This window comes from Aspergillus vadensis (assembly GCF_003184925.1).
Source record: "Aspergillus vadensis CBS 113365 unplaced genomic scaffold BO88scaffold_8, whole genome shotgun sequence".
Classification (NCBI taxonomy): domain Eukaryota; kingdom Fungi; phylum Ascomycota; class Eurotiomycetes; order Eurotiales; family Aspergillaceae; genus Aspergillus; species Aspergillus vadensis.
The window spans coordinates 315,091-334,700 of NW_020292046.1; the positions used below are offsets into that span (position 1 = coordinate 315,091).

The 19,610-nt window shown below is 52.5% G+C and overlaps 5 protein-coding genes across 5 annotated transcripts; 3 read left to right on the plus strand and 2 right to left on the minus strand.

Annotated features, from left to right (window-relative positions):
• Positions 1 to 420: 420 nt before the first annotated feature.
• On the minus strand, positions 421 to 3,575 carry BO88DRAFT_258877 (LIM domain-binding protein). Its single transcript, XM_025702270.1, has 5 exons — positions 2,789 to 3,575; positions 1,844 to 2,652; positions 1,487 to 1,780; positions 1,159 to 1,428; positions 421 to 1,101 (listed from the first exon to the last, which is right to left on the minus strand). The coding sequence occupies exons 1-5, from the start codon at positions 3,093 to 3,095 to the stop codon at positions 574 to 576; spliced, it is 2,208 nt and encodes a 735-aa protein (XP_025564054.1). The 5' UTR covers positions 3,096 to 3,575; the 3' UTR covers positions 421 to 573.
• Positions 3,576 to 5,352: 1,777 nt separating this feature from the next.
• Positions 5,353 to 8,580, plus strand: BO88DRAFT_403889 (ATP-binding protein). Its single transcript, XM_025706474.1, has one exon. It carries the CDS (start codon positions 5,484 to 5,486, stop codon positions 8,361 to 8,363), a length of 2,880 nt encoding a protein of 959 aa, XP_025564055.1. The 5' UTR covers positions 5,353 to 5,483; the 3' UTR covers positions 8,364 to 8,580.
• Positions 8,581 to 8,767: 187 nt separating this feature from the next.
• Positions 8,768 to 10,520, plus strand: BO88DRAFT_258903 (DUF4050 domain-containing protein). The gene has a single exon (XM_025702271.1). It carries the CDS (start codon positions 9,028 to 9,030, stop codon positions 10,204 to 10,206), a length of 1,179 nt encoding a protein of 392 aa, XP_025564056.1. The 5' UTR covers positions 8,768 to 9,027; the 3' UTR covers positions 10,207 to 10,520.
• Positions 10,521 to 11,061: 541 nt separating this feature from the next.
• Positions 11,062 to 18,807, minus strand: BO88DRAFT_259084 (uncharacterized protein). The gene has a single exon (XM_025702273.1). It carries the CDS (start codon positions 18,402 to 18,404, stop codon positions 11,274 to 11,276), a length of 7,131 nt encoding a protein of 2,376 aa, XP_025564057.1. The 5' UTR covers positions 18,405 to 18,807; the 3' UTR covers positions 11,062 to 11,273.
• BO88DRAFT_403892 (uncharacterized protein) lies at positions 18,759 to 19,596 on the plus strand. The gene is made up of 3 exons (XM_025706475.1): positions 18,759 to 18,884; positions 18,971 to 19,028; positions 19,098 to 19,596. The coding sequence occupies exons 1-3, from the start codon at positions 18,830 to 18,832 to the stop codon at positions 19,216 to 19,218; spliced, it is 234 nt and encodes a 77-aa protein (XP_025564058.1). The 5' UTR covers positions 18,759 to 18,829; the 3' UTR covers positions 19,219 to 19,596.
• The last annotated feature ends 14 nt before the right edge of the window (positions 19,597 to 19,610 follow it).

Below are 19,610 nucleotides of genomic sequence, written 5' to 3' on the forward strand. Positions count from 1 at the left end.
ACCACATATTATTTGAAAATGAAAGAAAAAAGAGAAAAAGTAGTAGCAATAATAGTAGGAAATGCATTGCTCTTCCACACGTACAGTAGTAACAATAGTAACGGCAGCAACTATCAACACAGAATTATTTCCAGGGAGGTAGAACCGGACGCCGGAGCACTTCAATCGCCCATGATAAAAACGTGGATATCAAAAATCCTGCAACGCTCAACTTCAGGATGTGACAACCGCACCTCAATCCCCGCGCGGCACAGCACATGCAGATAGGGACATCAGTCAAGAAATACGGCAAAATCAGTAAGCCCAACGCAAATCCACATAACACGCATCTCCATCTTTCGCATGAGACATCAAAGGGGAACGCAATCGGCAGCTATGTTCAACATATAACAGGAATCCCGCAGATGGTTCGGAACGCAGAAGTAGAGCCTCGCACATAGGTATCCTAAAGGTACGCCATATTCCCGCCGAGTGAGACTGAAAGAGAAAAGAGTTCAGAAGTAGAAAAAGAGAAGACACGAGCACACTCAAACCAGCGGCAGACAATATTACTGGCTGATCGAGGTAGACAACTTAACCACCCCCCTTCTGCTTTTTGGCCCCTACTCGAGGACTGGCCTTGACTTTAGGGGCAGCTTGGCCGGTTGTCCCATTAACCTCGCCGCCGTTGTCATCGTTCTCCATCTTCACGGTGCTAGCCCGACGGCGCTTGTTGCCCACATTGGGACTTGCGCTTGCACTGGTCCCCTGTGCCATATTGCCTTGTACTTGACCCTGGGGAACCATTCCCGGCGGTCCTGCGAGGTGACTCTGGGCGGGACTGGGATGCGCGGAGCCGGTTAGATGAGGCGAGCCCTGAGCGCCCGGCAGGCCGAGATGAGTCATGGCAGGAGATGCAAATTGGTTAGGCATGCTCATACTGGGAGCCCGTGGCTGGCCTTGCTGTAGGGCCGGGTTCATGGGACCCTGCGTATAAGCTGCATTGGGAGGCGGCGCCTGCATCGTGTTCACCAGAGTCCGCAGGGCTTCGGAAGGTGTTAAGTGGGGATTTTGCTGGGAGAATTGGAATAGGACTTGCATGTGAGAGATGGTTTCCGCAACCTATAGCGCAGGAGTGTCAGAGAAATACTTTCATAACGATTACGTGGAAGGGCTCACCTCAAGGAAACTCATCACAGCCGTGGGGACGCCATTCGGAGTAACCATGGATTCGGGCAAGGTAAATGCAGGCTGTTGTGCTTGCTTGGCCTGTGCGCGTTTTCCCATATTCTTGGACACCTTGGGACTTTGTTTCTGTTGATCGGCCAGCTCCAGAGCCTGTAGCTGACTCCTAGGCAGGTATTCGTTATGGTCCAGTACCGCGATATCGAGCATCTCAATCTTGTTGTTCATATCGAAATGAGCCGTCATGTTGGCGCGCGCAAATAGCTAGTCCACGTCAATATAACAGCGTATAATAGAAAGAATAAGGGCCGCGCATGCATACCTGACTTCCATTTGCGAACCAATAGATGAAAGCAGTCTTCGCACTCTCAACTATGTGGCCTCCGTTCGGCGAATCCCTCTCCCGCGCTCCATCAACCAACATCTGTATATGCTTGATCCCACTCGTACACTGGGTCAAGTAATAGCGCGCCAAAGCAGGAGTGGCGATTTCAAACTGCTTGGAGGAATTTGCTTGTGGGTTACAGACGGTATGTCTAAGAACACCACCTGGCGAATAGAATCTGAGCACAAAGTTGTGCCATTGGTTGTAATCGGTGCTCGCGTTTTCAGTGCCCTGTTAACAGTTAGTACTCGGTCAGGAGGACATAATGAGCCAAAAAATGTCAATTTGACATACGGAGATGTAGCTGAGGCTTTCGGCAAACAAATTGAGCTGCAGGATGGCAGCGCCTTTCATGTTCATCCGTTGCTGTTGCTGTTGCATCATCATGGCGGTCGGATTTTGCTGCTGTTGCGCCTTGATCTGGGCTTCCTGGGCAGTCATCGGTGGCTGTTGTTGACCCTGCTGTGGACCCTGCTGGTTAGGTTGAGGTTGAGGTTGGGCTTGGGCAGCTTGCGGCGCTTGTGGTTGCTGACCCGGTTGCTGAGCCTGCGGCAGCTGTTGCGGAGGTGGATTGGGCGTAGGTTGCGGCTGAGGAGCTGCCGGCTGCTGTTGCGGTGGTTGTGAGGTAGGTACCGGCGGAGGATTGGGTTGAGGGGTGGCACTGCCCTGGTGTGGCGGCGGTCCCGGCTGAGGTTGAGGAGTGACACTCTGGGCATCGTGCACGTTCTGGGGTTGTGCCGCTGCACGCTGCTGGGGCGTCTGCTGGCCGGGCTGCCCTGCGGCAGCCGCCTGTTGGATCTGAGCCTGGTGCGCTTGTTGCTGGGCTTGTTGCATAGCAAAAAATTGTTGTTGCTGCTGAAGATTTTGCGGCTGTCCATGGGGCATTTGTTGAAGTTGCATTTGCAAATTAACCGGGCGCATAGCAGGATTTGCCTGCATGGCAGCGATCTGGGCTGCATTGAGGGCGGGTGCCCCGTTCGGTAGCTGCACTGGTAACCCGCCGTGCTGTTGCTGTTGCTGTTGCTGTTGATGTTGAAGCATCATACGCTGCCTGAGATATTGCTGTTGCTGGTGCTGCTGCAGGAGTTGAGGGTTGTTGGCAACTAAGTGATGCATAGGTTAGCACGCTATTACATGAGGAAAGGAACGACACAAACGGGGAAAAAAGCAATGAGGATAAACCGTGCAGGACGACAGCGGAAAGGGGGTCGCCCTGGGAAAAGACTCTGGGAAACATACATTGTTGTGCAAAATGCGGCTGTTGGAACATGTGCGCTTGAGCAGGGCCAAGATGCGAGAGGGCATGAGCCTGTACAGCACCCCCCGGACCAGTTGTGCCAGCGCCCGGAGGCATCCCACCCATCACCGGTCCGCCTTGACTAACCTGAGGACCTCCTGGTGCCGACACTCCGGGATGCACCTGCTGGACCATGCCAGCACCGGGATGAGCATTAGGATGTTGACCGGGAGCCATTGGATGACCTGGAGGCAAACCGGGATGCTGTGGGATGCCTTGATGGGCAGGAAACGTTTGCGCCATCATCATGTCGTGGTTACGAAGTCGCCGATAACGGGACTCCTCAAAGTCGGTGAGAGACGGAAAAGAGGGGGTTAAGGATAGAGAGCACGACTATATAGCACACTGAAGGTAAATTGGGAGGTCAGAAAAGAGAGACGTCGAGCGAGAAAGGCAAAAGACCGTCGTGTCGACTATCCGGCACGCAGAGGGCGGGCGTCGGACTCGAGGAGCGCGCTTGACGTGGAGGCACAACAGGCCGCTTTTAGTGTCGGAGCGGAGGCCAAGACGCAGCTGACGGGGCGATTGAGCCTGCGTCGGTATCACCCAGGACCACACGAGATCTGGAGCATGGATCGGACCGGCCTAATCACCTGTGCCCACCAGATCGGGAGGGAGGAGAAGATCCTACACCTCCAATGTTAGTGGGAGGGAACGATTTAGAAGGAGGCTGGGGGGTTAGGTGGATGATCGGGAACGGAGAGTTGGTGGTGGTGGTGAGAGACAGCAGTGAGGAAATGGAATGATGGGGGTGCTGGGCAGTGAAAGTAGAGTAGACTAGTAAAGTTGGTAGTGATGGGATTAGGGAGGCCGGGAGGTGTGGAGGGGCTAGGGGCCAACGAAAAGCGAGACGGGCACCTGTCGCGATCGCCAGTTCAATCGCTCGATAACGAACGGGGCGTGCTGGACCGAACCTCGCGGGAAGAGAGATAAAAGTGGTACCCAAAAACACTCACCACGCGCAACAGAACTAGCAGCCCAGAAGCGGGAAGAGGGGGGAAAGGAGGAAAATCTGGAGGAGGCGGTAGAGGAATGATGGGGGTTAAGAGGAAGGAAGAGAGAGGAAAGAAAAAAAAAAGAGCGAGGTAGAGAGAGAGGGAAGGAGAACAGGAACCGTACGGGAAGCAGAAGATACTAAGGCAGGGAAAGGGACGACGAGCCAGCGAGAGAGAGTACAGCCGGGACAACACTTACTCACTCAGAAAGTCAGTCAGAACCCAAGTGAGAGAGCGAGAGAGAGAGACAGACAGACAGACAGACAGACCAGACCCATGGCGAGATCTTCTTCCTTCCTCCGGCCTGCTGAGGCTTTTCTTTTCTCATCCGTGATTGGCCCATTCTCGACGATGGCCACCCACCGCGACTTGCTCGCTATGCCTCTTTCGGGTAAGCCTGCATCACGTGTAAACCGGAATAATATTCTTGCGCGTGGGCAGCTTTTATTATTTTCGGTCGCGATTTGGTTTTTCTTCTTCCTTCTCTTCAGCATTCGCCTCTCCATGGCTCAACACTCTTGCCAGGCTGCTTTTCTGGCTTTTCCCAGAATTGCATTTTGATCCTGTGCATCTACAATCTTCTTGGTTCTGGTCTGGATACGCCACGCGTCAATCCTATGCCCAGTAGTAGCTTTTCGCAGTATAAATGCATACTGAGACTGATACATCAGACCACTACACTAACACATCAGGTTGTGCTGCAACACTTCCAGTTGTCACAAGGTTAGTCTCAATCCCTCATTTTCTTTCTTGCAATTGTCCTTTCCCACTTTCCTTCACTTTCATCCCCTTTTCGAAGATGACAAAACCTTCTTTTCTTCTTTATCCTCTGAATCGTCCATGAGGAGATAGTTCGGACCTTCCTTTCCCGGTTGGTCTGCTACTTGCCAGTATACTTTGTCTGAGAAAACCCATCATTGCATTGATTTTGTGCCTCGCTGTCATTTATCCTATGTCATGGGAGTATTGGCTGACGTTTACCAAGATTTTCAATCTAGGACTTTTAATAAATTTAGTTTCACTCTGACGTTGATTCTCTTGTCAAACCAGCATGAGTGGTGGGGTACAGGAATCCGGTTGCATCAGGCTTTGCTTCGGTGTCGATCATCTGCTCTGGCTGGCGCCATTCCGTGCAGATTCACATTTAGGACAAACTGGGAATAATAAAATCATTCATTTCTGGATCATTCTACTTCTTGTTTTCTTGTTCACCGTAGATTGGGTATTCGTTGCATTATACTTTCCGTAAGCCGCAGTAGTTCTTTTGTAAGGAAAAGGTGCAGCTGAGCGAAGCAGCATCGACCTGGATGATGCATCATGTCGAGTTGACACCTACGTTTGTTGGCCTTTCCCAGGTGGTTAGATCACTGCAATCAAGCTTAAATCCTCTCTGCCTGATCCACTGGGTCTCTTTGCACTTGCAGCAGCCACCAGCCATTGTCAGTCACGTGATACTACAGTTCGGCGCGCTGACAAAGGAGAGCCGAGCCGCAAGGAACAGTCCAGAAAGGCAAGATGAAAGTCTTGCTGCCCTGAATCCAACTTGCACCCACGCTGATGCAGACGGTTTGTTCCCTGCAGCGTCAGCATTAAGTCAATTATTCGGTTCCGGCGGCACTGTTGGCCCCGGATGTATTCGTCAATGCACCAAGGCAGGTTCCTTCGGTCTGTAGCACGACCCTGCCGATTCATCGCGCATCGCCGCTATCCCGCCGCCGTTGTCTCGCAATCGCGTCGGTTCCATCTTTCGCGACCATGGCTGTCGTCCACTCCTTCAGATCCTCATAATGCTCGGGATTCGACAACGGGGAATGTCCCCGGTGATCTCCCTACTCACAATGCAGAACCCACATTAGCTAGCCGTGATGCTTCCGTTGCAACACCTTCCGCAGATCGATTGGACAAGAAGGACGCGAAACCCTACGGTTCGGCAGTTCGCAGAGCTTTACGGAACAGACGACCGGCGAAGGAGTGGACTGCTCCGGTTGCCACTGTTCCTGACTGGTTCTACGAGCGAAACACGGTGGTCAATGATGGAAAGGGAGACGGTGACGTCAAATTACTACAGCATGTGAAGATACGGCCGACGGAAATTATACCGGAGAAGGAGGAGGCCACACAACAGCTAGGACGGGGCGGTAGTGGAGAAGAGCCACCTGCGCCTGAGGGATCTGAAACTCCGGAAGATCGGTATGCTTTGACGGAAGCGCTGTGGGAAGAGCTGTGCGCCTCTGCCCGAGCCGGGTTGCGGCTACCGCCAGCCAAGTACGCCCAAGAGCCCTCCGCACGCAAATCGCATCTTGTTCTTCAGTACCCGGGTACCGATGGTATTCTGTTCTTGGATGCGGTGGTGAAGAGGCTGGCCCAAGAGCTGGGGGCGGATTTGGTTACACTCAACGCGCAGGACATTGCTCAGCTATGCAGCGAACAGGATTTGGCGGACATCGGCACGACATCGCCCATTAGATCGCTTGGCTACGAGGTATACCGGCCGTCCCTCTCTGATACCTGGCAAGACGACGGCATGGGTGATGGGGATGCCGAGGACGACATTGACACATCACGCAGTCTCCGGTCGGGTTTGCGTCCTAAATTCATAACTATCGAGAGTACTCGTGACTCGGGGGATATTGCGCTTCCCAACCTAATGGGCCTGAAGTCGTTGGTGGCCTCGTTCAATGCGCCAGCGGACCAGATAGGTGGCTCTTCATCACAGAGTGCTGTGAATCGCGCAGAGGACAGGCGACTCCGACTTGTTCGAGAGCTCCTGTCGTCGCCCAGCAAGCCGTCGAAGCAGGTGTTGCCAGCAGCGACTGAAGGAGAAGATTCTGCTGCGCACGAAGTGGCGGAAGGTCGCAGTCCCGCCGTGGAGCGAGATGTCATTGTGCAAGTACAGGATTATGGAGACATCCAGACCACCCGCGAGGGCTCCAAGTTCATCACTCTGTTACAGAAGGCTATAGAGGAGAAGAGAAAGGCTGGTTCCCGGGTCCTCTTCATTGGTACATCGGCACAGGAAGCTGCACCTGATTCGGATGCGGCCAAGCTCATGCAAAACGCCTTTGACGATCAATTCTCCCAGATGCTGGTCATCACACCCGCCATGAAGTCCGAGGTTGCAGAGCGCGTATTCGCGGAAGACCGCAAGACGCGCACTCTCGATATCAACATTCGCCACGTCCAAGATTTGCTCCGAACGCGGCTCGCCGATAGCCCTTCGGCGCTCAAGGACGACATTTACCGGGATCGCGCCTGGCCTTTGGATGCGTCCCTCGTGAAGGAAAGTGGCCTCGATGAGCGGTACTGGCCATACAGCCAGGTTCACTGGGCTACGACTCTGGCACTTGGTTCTCTAGGAGCAGATGAAGCTTTCGGTTATGATCACATTCGACGGGGACTTGAGATGATGCAGAAGACTGAGCGTGTCAAGAACGACTGGCTGCACGAGAAAACGCCCAAACCGAAGGCTACCGAGACAGGAAACGACCGGGAGCGCTTGTTAGGCTCCTTGCGAAAAACGTGCAACACACACGAGAAGAAACTATTGAATGGAGTTGTGGATGCCAAGAGCATCCGCACTACCTTCTCTGATGTTCATGTGCCACCTGAAACCATCGATGCATTGAAGACTCTGACCTCTCTTTCTCTGATCCGACCCGAAGCGTTCACCTACGGTGTTCTGGCGACTGACAAGATCCCTGGTTTGTTGCTCTACGGGCCTCCAGGTACGGGTAAAACCCTCTTGGCGAAAGCCGTGGCTCGTGAAAGCGGTGCCACCGTCTTGGAAGTCAGCGGGTCCGAAGTCTACGACATGTACGTTGGCGAGGGCGAAAAGAACGTCAAGGCCATCTTCACGCTGGCTAAGAAGCTGAGCCCCTGTGTCGTGTTCATCGACGAGGCCGATGCCATCTTCTGTTCTCGCACTGGAGCCAGCAGCCGAACGTCACACCGGGAGCTTATCAACCAATTTCTGCGGGAATGGGACGGGATGAACGACATGTCCGCCTTTATCATGGTTGCGACGAACCGACCATTTGATCTCGACGATGCAGTTCTCCGGCGTCTCCCCCGGCGACTATTGGTGGATCTTCCGACCGAACAGGATCGCCTGGCTATCTTGAAGATTCATCTGAAGGAGGAAACCCTGGACAGCTCGGTTGACCTGGCCGAGCTGGCTCGTCGCACGCCTCTCTATTCCGGATCCGACCTCAAGAACCTTTCCGTTGCGGCCGCTTTGGCTTGTGTCCGGGAAGAGAACGACCTGGCAGCGCAGCACCAAGGCGAAGAACCGTACCAGTATCCCGCGCGACGCACCTTGACCTGGAAGCACTTCGAGCGTGGTATGGAGGAGATTAGCGCATCGATCAGCGAGGATATGTCATCGCTCTCTGCAATCCGCAAGTTCGACGAGCAGTACGGCGACCGCAAGGGCCGACGCAAGAAGGCGCCTGGTTGGGGCTTCATGCCCGCGGGCGTGGACGAGTCGGCAACTAGTGTGGATGCAGCACGCGTCCGGACCTGAACTGATTCAATTGTACAGCGTTAAGCAATTGGGGGTTCATAGAAAGGGATTGCTTGGATGTTTTTCATGTCACATAGATCAACTTGATATTCTTCGCGTTTGTGTAGGACTGGATTGGGATGGAATTGGAATAGCACGCAAGGGCAGGAATTGGGCTTGTATACTAGGAACTGATTAGCGACACGAACCACAATGTATCAATACAATACCGCAGCAGGACACGATTCCAGTCGAATTTGTAACCGATAGATAATATTAACTCTCGATACAATAGGAGACGTTCCATGAATTGGGATGATGGAATGAATTGGTTTAAATCGGTTGCGGTAGCAGTGTGAATTCTGCGGGGAAGAAAGACTAAAAAATCCAAAGAGGAAGATGCAACAGTAACTTGAATGACATCGACGAGGCGGCAGCTCTCCTTGGATCAGCCAACCTTCTTTCTTCTCTTCCTTCGCCAACTTCTCTTTCTCCTCTTCTTTTCCCCCCGCCACCATCGTTTCAGTTTCAGTCCCTCGCTTCTATTCTTCCTTCTTGGCGGCTAACTGCTATCCCACCCTGCAGAATCTCTGCAGGCCCTCTTTTCCTCCTCCGCACGCGACCAAAGAAAATCTCCGCGCCTCTCTTCTAACCTCTGGCTGCCCCTCTGGCAATTCCCCTCACGATGGCAACCGAGGCCCGCGATGCCGCCATCCGAGATGCGAAGCGCTATGTTCGCGAGATCGTCCGGAACGACTGGGTCTTTGAACCCTCCTCCGAGCCTGGCGTTCCTTCATTCTCATCTCCTCCCACCCCCGACCAAGATGTCCTACGTTGGCGTCGACGCGAATATGACAGCTCCGGCTCCGAGCTAGAACCCCAGCCTTCGCCCGCCATCAGCCCTGTTGGTGGTCACAATGCCTCCGAGCTCGCCAGCCCGCTCGGAACCCCGCTCAGTGACGACTCCGAGCGGAGGCGCAAACGGCGCCGCCAGATGGAGGAGGAAATGCAATGGAACCCAGGCCTCCGGACATGGGTAGAGCGTCGGGATGCGTGGTCTGGAGCTCTCTCAAGGGACGAGATTCGAGCAAGAGAAGCAAAGACCCAGCAGGCTGCTACACCTACGACATCCTCCTCGGAACAACCTCCACATAATGCGTCCGTGCCTGCTGCTACTACCGTGGCCACCCCTCCCCTCTCCGCTTCATCGGCCAATTCCCAAAACGACCTCGCCCTGCGCACTGAAGCTTCCCTCAGCATCGCCGAAAATGACAGCGCGCTCCCACGGCCGCCATCTCGCGGCGAAGAACCCTCCACGGCAGCAGAACAACCACCCCCGCCTCCCCCCGCAGGGGACGACGAGAACCAGGGTGGAGAGTCTTCCTCCGCAGATACCGGGTTGAGTCAACCTGACTCTGCGCATCAACCATCAACCAGCGAAGACCCCTTCATCCCTGTCGTCTCGTCTCTAATCTCCAATGACAACCCCATCCGCGCCTCCATCACCCCGGCGATGTACCCATCCATCTACTCCAAAGTCGTCATCCAGGGTCTCACTCCCACCGTGCCGATCAACCTCGCAGATGTAACCAAGGCTATGGTTCAAGGCTGGAAATCGGACGGCCAATGGCCCCCGAAACCCTCCTCGATCGTGCTCCAAGACACCGCGACGGTGCGGCCCAAACCCGAGGAGCCTGCAGATAAGCCGCCGTCGTCACCCGAGTCCAAACGGCGCTCGGGTGTAGCCAGCGCCGTGCGCAAGGTCTTCCACTTCTCAGGCTTTCATCCGCATCATCCTTTCCACCGGAGAGGATCAAGCAGTCAGCAGAATGAAGGAAATGCTGAAGGAGGTGTGAACCAATAGTTGCTAGCCTACTTTACCTCACTTTCTATTCTATATTTACCCTCGCCTCGCTATTATGACAATGATTTTGACGATTATGCTTTTATTTGCTGTAAATAAGCTAAGCTAAGCTAAGCCAGGCTATCACACAATAACTTTGGGTTCGGGTACCGGTTTGGGGGGAACTTTTCATGACTTATCAAATGGACGCTCACATGCATGCATGCATCCCACACGCACACACATATGCACGGGCGTGCATAATCAATCTGTCATGCATATTGGCTACTACTGGCACTTACCTCTTATCCATCTACTACCTACCTACCTAGTCTTTTCCGTCCCGTTTTCTTAAAACTTTCTCCCTCATCATTCATATTCTAACCTATGCTTTTGCTTCACTTTTCTTCTCACTGCATCCTCCCCTCTCGTTACATCTCATCCCTATGACATACTAATGACTATGTTCTCCCTCTAACTGACTACTTCGAAATCCCATATATGCTATTTCAAACCAACGAACTACATGTTGATCTATCTGTCACCGTGTGTTCGTTTCTTACTTACCCTTTTACTATGTGATTTGGACCATACCAGCCAGGAGGCGGTTAGTTAGTTACCTTATGACGTCCTTCGTCTATATAAAGGTCATGAGTGGAATGAGGATGTAATGGGTTCGATTTGTTTAATATGAACGGGGTGTAATTGTTGGTAGGTAGTGAGTATGGATTGGAATGGATTGAATTGGGCCGGTGGTAATACATGAATGAATGGGAGTCTTTGGATTGGATCGGTTTAGTTTGCTTTTTCTAATCTAAGGCTGTTTTGACTATAGTCTTCATACAAATGATTATATTCAAATTATATGTGTATTCTTGCTAGTAATGTAGTATTCCACTATATTGTTTGGTATTGACATAAGCAGTATGTTTGCATGTGGTAATGACCACTGTTAACAGTATTATAGTATATCAATTCATCATTCGATTATGAATTTCATCATCCAGTGCAAGTGGAGTATCGTACAAGATCACTATCAATACTTAATATCAATATCATCCCAGTAGGGTCATCATGTTCCCAACCATTCAGTATCCAATAACATCGACAAGGTCGAGAGTATATATCGTATTCGCATTCGCATCCGCAGACTCAGACTCAGGCAGCTGATCCGGATGCTGAGCTGCAAACAGAGACTCCTCAGCGCGATCGACATCGTCGCCATCTAAACCAAGATCAAGTCCTTTCACCACATCCAGGAAATCTTGAACAACAGGGGCGAGGATCTTCTGCGAAGACTGTTCGAGTTCCGCAGCGACAGAAGGCTGGATGCTGATTTCCTGGGGCTGGTGTGCACCGCGTCTCGTAAAGTAGAATTTCTTTTGATGGCGGGACCAGCTCTCGTTGAGGTAGAGGTGCAACTCTCGTGCTGCGGAACGCTGGAGATCAGGGAAGAAGGGAGGGTTCGTGACTATAGATGAGAGGGGGTCTCCTGTGTTGAAGGATTCCGTGGACTGGGGTATATCGTATAGGTCTGTGGTTGAAAGGGGTTGGTTTAGATGGTTTGTGGCGAAGGTCACGTAGTGTTGGAAGGCGTGTATCTGAGCCAGAATTCTTTGATCCATGTCGGTTGCTCGGTCTATGTAGTCGACGATTGGCAAGGCGGCTGTGATCATTCTGATGAAGGCAGCGGTGCTGATTGCGACGGCAGGGTCGTTCAGCATGGTGGCATTGCTCGTTATAGACAGGAGGGCAGTGTGTGATGCTTGGAAGACGGAGTGGATGATGTTCACGAGGGATGCCATGCAGGCAGAGTCTGTGGTGTCCATGTTGAACAAGAGATCCTGAAAGACGAGCGTGATGGTCTGGATGATGGGGCGGCTTAGAATCCAGCATGCTGGGTTGCTGAAGGACGCCTCGAGATAGGCTGGGAACACCGCCTGCAACAAGGTCGCTCTCAGAGTTGGCTTGTCGGGAAGACCACCCTCATAAGTATCTGCCATGGAAGCGTGTAGTTGATTGACGAGGTAGTCCTGCTGCCCATCGATCGCCGCTCGCTCAGAAACGCTTTGAATGAACATGATGAGCGTTTTTGCTACCTTCTCCGATGAAAGTTTCGGCTCGTAGCTCTTCAACCGGGCCACGATATACGTCGGGTCGCCAGAAGGTAGAGGGAATGATGCAGGGTCGGTGAAGAATGGGTCGATAGGGCAGATGTCCCGACTGTGCTGCTGCAGGAATGCGACGATCCGATGAACAAAGTCCACGTAAGCGCCCTGGACACTGGCTGCACCGTTGCCCAGTTCCAGATAGTTTGCCTTCATGGCGGACATCATATTTTGGATGATCTCCCGGTACTCCTGTTTAGTACTGGAGAGCTCCCGGGCTTCGACATCCTCCAGTAATTGCAAATGCGCACGCATGTTGGAGAGGACACTCGATATCAGAGATACCCGGCGGTGGCTCAGATCCTCTAGAGTGATCAGATATCTTCCTTCTTTCCGGTCCTTGGCAAAGGGCAGATTCTGCAATAGCGGATCCGTCACCACTTGATTCAGCAAAGCTTCTGTTAGGCGATGTTGGTATTTCAGCATCGAAACTCGCTCTACCAAACTTGACACCCACATCCCGATCACTTGGACTTTGCAATCTACTGCAAACTGCGAATCTTTCTCAAGGCTGCTTGCCAGGAAGAGAGGTGTGAATTTTCTCGTCTGCATTGTCAATCGGAGCGATGTCCAGGAGTCGCCGTTGTAGGGGCTAAGGTAGCTATCCCAGTGTCGCAATCCATGTTTGACCAGAGTCTGCGCGATAGACGTCCAACACTCCACAACATTAAGCAGGATCGCATCTTCAGGACAGTAGTCCTCTCCAAAGCAATTCGATATAAGCCGGAACACGGCAGGATGAAGGACATTTCCCACAAATTCGATTTCTGGACTTATCGCTGGAGACTCATCATATGCAGCCGCAATGTCCGCCCAGTCCCCATACTCTTGGCTGTCTTCATCAACGGCCACAGGGGCACTTGCTTTTTCAGCTGCTGGAGGATCACATTTCTGAACGTAAGTGACAATCACTTGAAGCGTCTCAGAGACAGTGGTATTGACCCGGGCAATCCGGGCGTTGAAGAGACCAAGGAGTGCTTTAATAGGCGCTCCCAAGACAAGCTTATGGGCGTGCTGCAATGTTGGTGCTGAGCGAATGGCAGTATTCAGGCCGTTGAGCGCGGTCTTCAGCAAGGACTCGATCTGCCGTTGGTTCTGTGCAATCGTTCTCTCAACTAACTGATCGGAGAATTTGCTGCTCGCAGTGTTCTGTGATTCAACCTCCTGGCGCGCAAGCGCATGCTGCTTCAACAATTCAGAAACAAAATAACTGTGCCAGTCAGAAAAAGGTTCAAGGCCAGTAACAGCTTCGTCTGTCGAGAGTTTGAAGCGAACAAGCCTAGCCCAGGAGCGAATACTGATGTTGCATGTCTCACGATGGGAGCTGGCTGGGTGGACAAGGTCCCTGATTGTCTGAAGGCGAGGCCGGCACCCGTCAGGAACAGCGTAATACAATGTACACAGGAGATCATGGTGGTTCCTCAATGCATCCAGGTCCTCCTGGCGTATCGGCTTCTCTTTTGGATAAACGCGGCCATGATTTGGCAGCAGGCGCCATGCAAAGTTTCGGACTTTCTTCTGGTCATAGATCTTGGCCAGGTAACGCAGGCCACTTGCAATAATTTTCAGCAGAATGTGAAAACACGGGTCGTCCGGCTGCACTTCTAAGGAAGGTCTCTGGTCGAGTTCGTCGAGAAAAGCAGGGGACCTGTAACCTTCCTCATGCTTCAGGTTATACAGGGTATTCTTTGCGAAGAAATCGTAGAGAGTGTCAAGTATTGGCTTGCAGTCTCTCCAGCCCCAGCCATTAATGAGGTAGAAGCATCTGTGGAACAAAGCTCTACAGTACTTGTGGTATGATATTGGCTGTGTCATGGACGTAGCATTGTAGCGATCAAGTACTGGACGGAGCAGTGTCTTGATAATGGCCCAGTTCCCATGGGCCTCCCAAAAGCGCGACCCTATCCGAGCAATGCCAGAAGCATCGAGCTCATCCAAAGGCAAGGTGGTGAACACACAGTGCCACACCCGCTCTAGCCGGCTGATATCTGTTAGGTTCACCAAGTCATTATCTTGACTCGAGTAGGCTTTCGTCAGAAGCTCCTCAAAACATCCCTTTAATCTATCTGTACCGCGAAGGATGTGTCGGACAATAACATAGGCTTCGGCAACAAGATGGTCGCTCTGAATTCCTGCGTCACGCTTTTCAGGAGACTCGATGTTTGCTAACAGTTTGCGGATACTGCTCTGTCCCAATGGGGATGTGACAAGTGTGATAGTTTGTTGGGCAACCCGCGTCAACGAGTTCAACACTTCCTGGGTAAGTGCATCATCAACAAGATCATGCTCGGAAATCTGAAAAATTTGGTACGTAAACACAGAATTGTACGAGCATATCGTTGCCAAGTACCCTATCTCGCGCTCAGATTTTGGGACCAGAGTTGTCAGAGTATCATTGAGCTTGCAGACAAGGCTCAGAGCCCGTCTCACGAACCCTATCCTGTCGACGGGGTCGATGAAGGAGAGCGTGTCCGTGACATACTTGACCAGGTACTTGTATAGGTTACAACCATCCTTCTCAGCATTCTCCGGTCCTTCGGTCAGCCCGGCGTCGCTCTTCTCAATTAATTCAATCATGCTGTCCAAGACCAAACCGAACTCCGAAGACACCGCGTCATTCCAAGAGCCCCAACGATAGGTTCTATCCCCAGCCTTAAACGAGAGGAAACCAGCATCTCTGTCAAGATCCCGCTTAAGAAACTCCAGCGAGTGGGCAAACTTCCCACTTCCGAGGAAAGTGGTTTGGTGGAAGAATGTGCCAGTAGACAAGGGAAATATGTTGAAGGCCACGCTATATGAAGGCTTGAACCCATGAAGCGCATCGGATGAGCTATCTATAGGTAAGTTCCCACTCTGTAGGATAGGTTCTGGATCCGTCGACTCCAGAATCAAAGGTTGTTGACATTGGTTGTCATTGACTGCCAGCCGCTTTGGCGGCCGCTTCTTCAATTGGCGCTGAGCTGGTGGCCGCGCCCCTGGCGGTCGGGCGTTCGCTTTATTCGTAGGCTGACTCGTACCAGTAGTCTGGGCGCCAGCAGTAGCAGGAGATGAGCTGCGGCTTGAGATGAAGCGATCTAAGACCAAGTTACTCTGGCGTGCTTTAGGTAGGCCTTTATGCCGATAGTCCCGGTTGATCAAGGAGAGGGACCTCTGAAACGACAATGGTGATGCAGGCTTGCCACGAGTGTTTGCTACCTCAAGCATTGCAGGCCGCGGGTCTTGCCTTGTCAGCGAAGTAATAGCCAGATTTCTTCGAACAATCCATTTGTTAGGCCGTTGCTCTGGTTGCATCAGCCTGCTAGAATTCACAGCTGTCTTAGCTACTTGACCAGGAACCCGAGGTTCTGTACTAGTGGCGTGCTCATTGGCTGTACTGTTCGCTCTGGATGGGAGAGCTGACGAAGAATCCATCCTACGGCTCTCACTCGCTCCTTCGGTAGCTCTTCCCTGAGACCTGGCTGGCCGGTTTGAAGAAAGAACAGCCAGCGGTTGTCGTCCGGCTACCTTGGTCTTGGGCCGAGACGGAGGCAATTTCGTTTGTCGAAGCCGTCCTTCTTGCCAATCATGCAACGACTTATTGGCGTCCTCCGTATCCACACGCGAACTGAAGTTGAAAACTTTCCGTGTGGGACTTCGTCTCCCTTTGTCCTGACGAGAGCGTGCTTCTCTTGCGGCAATCCTAAGAAAGAGCGGTTGCTCACCACGGGACCTAGAGGCAACATCTGGTGCGTCCAGGATACCAATTCTTGGCGTGCTGGGCGTAGATCTCTTCTGCTTTCTAGACTCATAAGCAGGGTCTGTAAGCCTTGTTTGTCTCTTCATCCGAGGGCGTTTAGGCGCATGAGCAGAGCGTATGCTACTACCCTCCGACGTAGGTCGTTTCTTTCCTGGCTGCCGGGTCTTGGTCAAGGCGGCACGAGGTGCAGGTGGTAGCATGTAATCAATCCGATTGTCTTCCGGAATGTCCTCTCCAAATTCATTGTCATCGAACGGTTCAAGTCCAAGGGTAGCTAGTAGTTGCCGGGAATCGGCCGTGTCGTCCCCGTCATTAGCTTCATCCTCATCGCCAGAATCCGGGTCAGCAAGCTGTCTCAGTGAGGAAAGCTTTGTGTTTGAGCCTGGTGCTATTGTCGTACTGTTACTTTTGGTTATTTTACGTGCAACGCCCTTCGCATTTTCCGTTCTGGAATGCATCCTTTCGCGCTGTCGTTGCGTAGCACTTAAGCGTCCTTCCTGTTGTTTCTGGTCCAACCTCAGCCACGATGCCGGTAAGACCCCTTTAATTCGACGCTGATACAGCCTGACATCAAAGTCCTCGTTCTCGCTCTCAACTGCGCTTGCCTCCTCGGCTTCAGAGTTTGACTGCGTAGCATTCGCTTCCAGATGAGCTGCAACAGGTCCACCATCCTCTTCGCCTCCAGACCAGTCCATCCCATCGTCCTCTTGAGCCGTATTTCCATGTCCTAATTTTGTGTTGGTAGTCACTGATGGCGGCGTATAGCCACGAGGGAACCGGAAAACGTTGGAAGGTCCTGTTGCGGGTGAAGAAGTAGCATTCTCCTCCGAACGGGGTGGGCTTGGGACACCGAATATCGAAGCATTATTCTGACGCGCGGGAGATGAATTCACGATTACTACACTTGGCTGTTGCAGAGTTCGTGAGTGAGATCGGTGCCCGTGCTGAGGCCTGGTCAATTTGCGCCTTTTCGGTTGCCGGTCTAGCACGCCAACCGGAGAGTGGCCCAGTTGTGGAGAACCATGTTGTAGCGCCGGTTCCGGGGAATTTCTAGACAACCTTCTCTCTGTAGGACGAGTCTCTATCGGTGATGAGGGCTGGAACTCAAACTCTGCTCCAAAGCTATCAGACATGGGCTCGGCGGTGTCAACGTATTCCTTGCCTTGGCTCTCATCGCCTGTAGGCCGAGCCAATCCCGGCTGAGCCACCCGTACAGGCTTGACGCCTCGTGCGCGCATCATAGTCCGATACTTGGCGTCTTCCAACATGTAGGGATGCAACTGAATGGCTTTGCGTTCTCGTAATGACCTTCGTGCCGGCGGTGACATTTCCCGCAGTATTTCCTCTGGGAGATCGAGTGGAGGTAGCAAATCCTCGGGGAAGTTGTTCGTTGGCTGCTCCGGTTGTTCTGGTTGCTCCTGGCCGCCTTGGTCATCCTCGTCGAAATGAATTGAGTCCAAAGACGATAGGGGGGATGAAGGAGTCGACAAGTCATAGTTCTCCTGATCTTGCCGCGGTTGGCTGTCGAGTTTGTTCCTCGAGTACACATGGAGCGGTCTCCTTGACGGTCGGTAGTCGAACTGCAGTTCGTCTTCTGAACTTGGGAAATCCCAGATATTATCGTGCTCCTTAGCCTGTGGGGTAGGTGGTGCGCTACCATCAGTTGCGTTTGAGGGTTGCGCAGGGAGCCGAAAGTCGTCTTTTTCCTTTGCACGGGGAGTCTCCTCATTCTCAGTGACTCCAGGCAACAGTTCCTCATCAGCTTTTATCGGTCTGGCATCAGCTTTTTCTGGGGAGTTCGTAGGCAGGCGAGAGTCGTCAATCGTCTTCTCGGCACGAGGAGTCTCGTCTTTAGAGAGTCCATGCAACGATTCCTCGGATTTGTCGTCCCCATCGACAGACTTTGACCGATTGTTAGCTGTTTCCGAAGACTGTGTAGGCCTATGAGGGTCATCAATAGTCTCTTCAGCACAAGGTATCTCCCTGTGCTCGGAAATCGCAGACAATTCTTCCACGGCTTTGTAACTCCCATCATGCTGATCTGTTGGCCCAGAGGCACTATTTAGAGTCTCTGAAAGAGTCACAGGACGGTCAACTCCGACATTGCTGTCCTGAGGAGCATTTGTCTGCACCTTATGTTGAGTTTCATCCCGTCGATCCAGGGCAGTAGTATCCTCCACAACAACTGTAACTGCACCACCAATATCCGCGACCGAATCTTCGACAGCATTGTTCAAGTCTCCTGTCTCCTGGCTGTCGAGTCCATCCTCCGAGTCCGAGTCCGGTACGAACCCTCGCGCCCGCCATGATTCCATTTGTGTCCTAGGCGCGGATGGCCCATCTCCCTAGATAGTCATCACCTCGTAACGGCGGCAGGGCCCGAAATACTGCACACGATAATCTATGGGAAGCGGAGACGGACGAAAAATTGCACAAAAATCTGACCAGTCAGTCGAGGGTCGTGCCAGGGGCGTCCAGATCCACCGGGATTGGTAAGTAGTGAAAGTTGAGCGGGTTAATTGACGCAGTTGGTTGCTGGTCGATGCGACGCGTCGAAAATGTGGGGAGGACGCGATGGGGCTTAAACGGCGGATAGGCTGGCGCAATTTTGGCGATTGCCCCGGCGGGCGGTCCGGCCGGAGCTTGGCCCGGCGAGCTCTTTCAATTAACGCTACGGCACCATTGCTAGCTCAATCTCCAGCATTGAAACTTCCCCAGCAGTCACTGGATAGTCTGCATCATGAGTCGCAATTGGATTCCGGCCCTTATGGCCATTGGCATGGGTGTTTGGACTGGTAAGTATTGGAGATTCTCACGCTCGCTCAGTATGAGCATGTGATTGCCATCAGCTTGCTAATTGTTACGTTTTCCGGGTTTGCAGGATACTATACCTTCCAGCCTGCATTGCGAGAATTACAGTCGGAGAAGACGGGTCCTCAGTAAGGCCGACCTACCAAGTTATCTCTCTTGCATGCCGTTCCATGCTGACTGGAATGCTTCACCGATAGGACTCCGCCGTCGCAAGACCAAAAGATCGCTCCCACTCCCACTCCCAGTTCAGACAAGGACTCGAACAAGCCGGCGACCCAACCCAGCGAAGCGAAGGCCCCCGAGGTGCAAAAAAGCTAGCTTGCAACTGAATAAGTCGCTTTGGGACGCATACACTGAGACGCCGCTGGTCGGTGATATATAGCCAGTATAATGACCGCATTGATCCTTTTGCGAGTTCATGACTGTATGGAATAGAGGATAGAGTCACAAGTGGAGCCTGCACTGACTTCTCCGTAACTGCTAGCGGTGACTGGGAGATTTTATCGTGCGTGGGGTACCAATCACATGGACTGCAGTGAAATCAAGAACGCAGGCAGGTTATGTGGAAGTCGAGTATAGTACGAGCTTCCACCATTGTCCATGTGACTCCACAGCTCACGGTCATCTATGGCCAATACTGTCTAGATAGCCATATAGAAATAAAACAACGTCCAGTACAGCTACCGAAAGTATCAGGATAACTGAACGAA

Excerpts from the sequence above, each read along its gene's own strand:
- BO88DRAFT_258877 (XM_025702270.1), bottom strand. The coding sequence starts at position 3,095 with ATGATGATGGCGCAAACGTTTCCTGCCCATCAAGGCATCCCACAGCAT. Across the intron at positions 1,781-1,843 it reads AAAGCCTCAGCTACATCTCC|GGCACTGAAAACGCGAGCAC; the intron begins GTATGTCAAATT and ends AACTGTTAACAG. Across the intron at positions 1,429-1,486 it reads GGTTCGCAAATGGAAGTCAG|CTATTTGCGCGCGCCAACAT; the intron begins GTATGCATGCGC and ends GACGTGGACTAG.
- BO88DRAFT_403892 (XM_025706475.1), top strand. The coding sequence starts at position 18,830 with ATGAGTCGCAATTGGATTCCGGCCCTTATGGCCATTGGCATGGGTGTT. Across the intron at positions 18,885-18,970 it reads TGGCATGGGTGTTTGGACTG|GATACTATACCTTCCAGCCT; the intron begins GTAAGTATTGGA and ends CCGGGTTTGCAG. Across the intron at positions 19,029-19,097 it reads TCGGAGAAGACGGGTCCTCA|GACTCCGCCGTCGCAAGACC; the intron begins GTAAGGCCGACC and ends CTTCACCGATAG.
- BO88DRAFT_259084 (XM_025702273.1), bottom strand. The coding sequence starts at position 18,404 with ATGGAATCATGGCGGGCGCGAGGGTTCGTACCGGACTCGGACTCGGAG.
- BO88DRAFT_258903 (XM_025702271.1), top strand. The coding sequence starts at position 9,028 with ATGGCAACCGAGGCCCGCGATGCCGCCATCCGAGATGCGAAGCGCTAT.
- BO88DRAFT_403889 (XM_025706474.1), top strand. The coding sequence starts at position 5,484 with ATGCACCAAGGCAGGTTCCTTCGGTCTGTAGCACGACCCTGCCGATTC.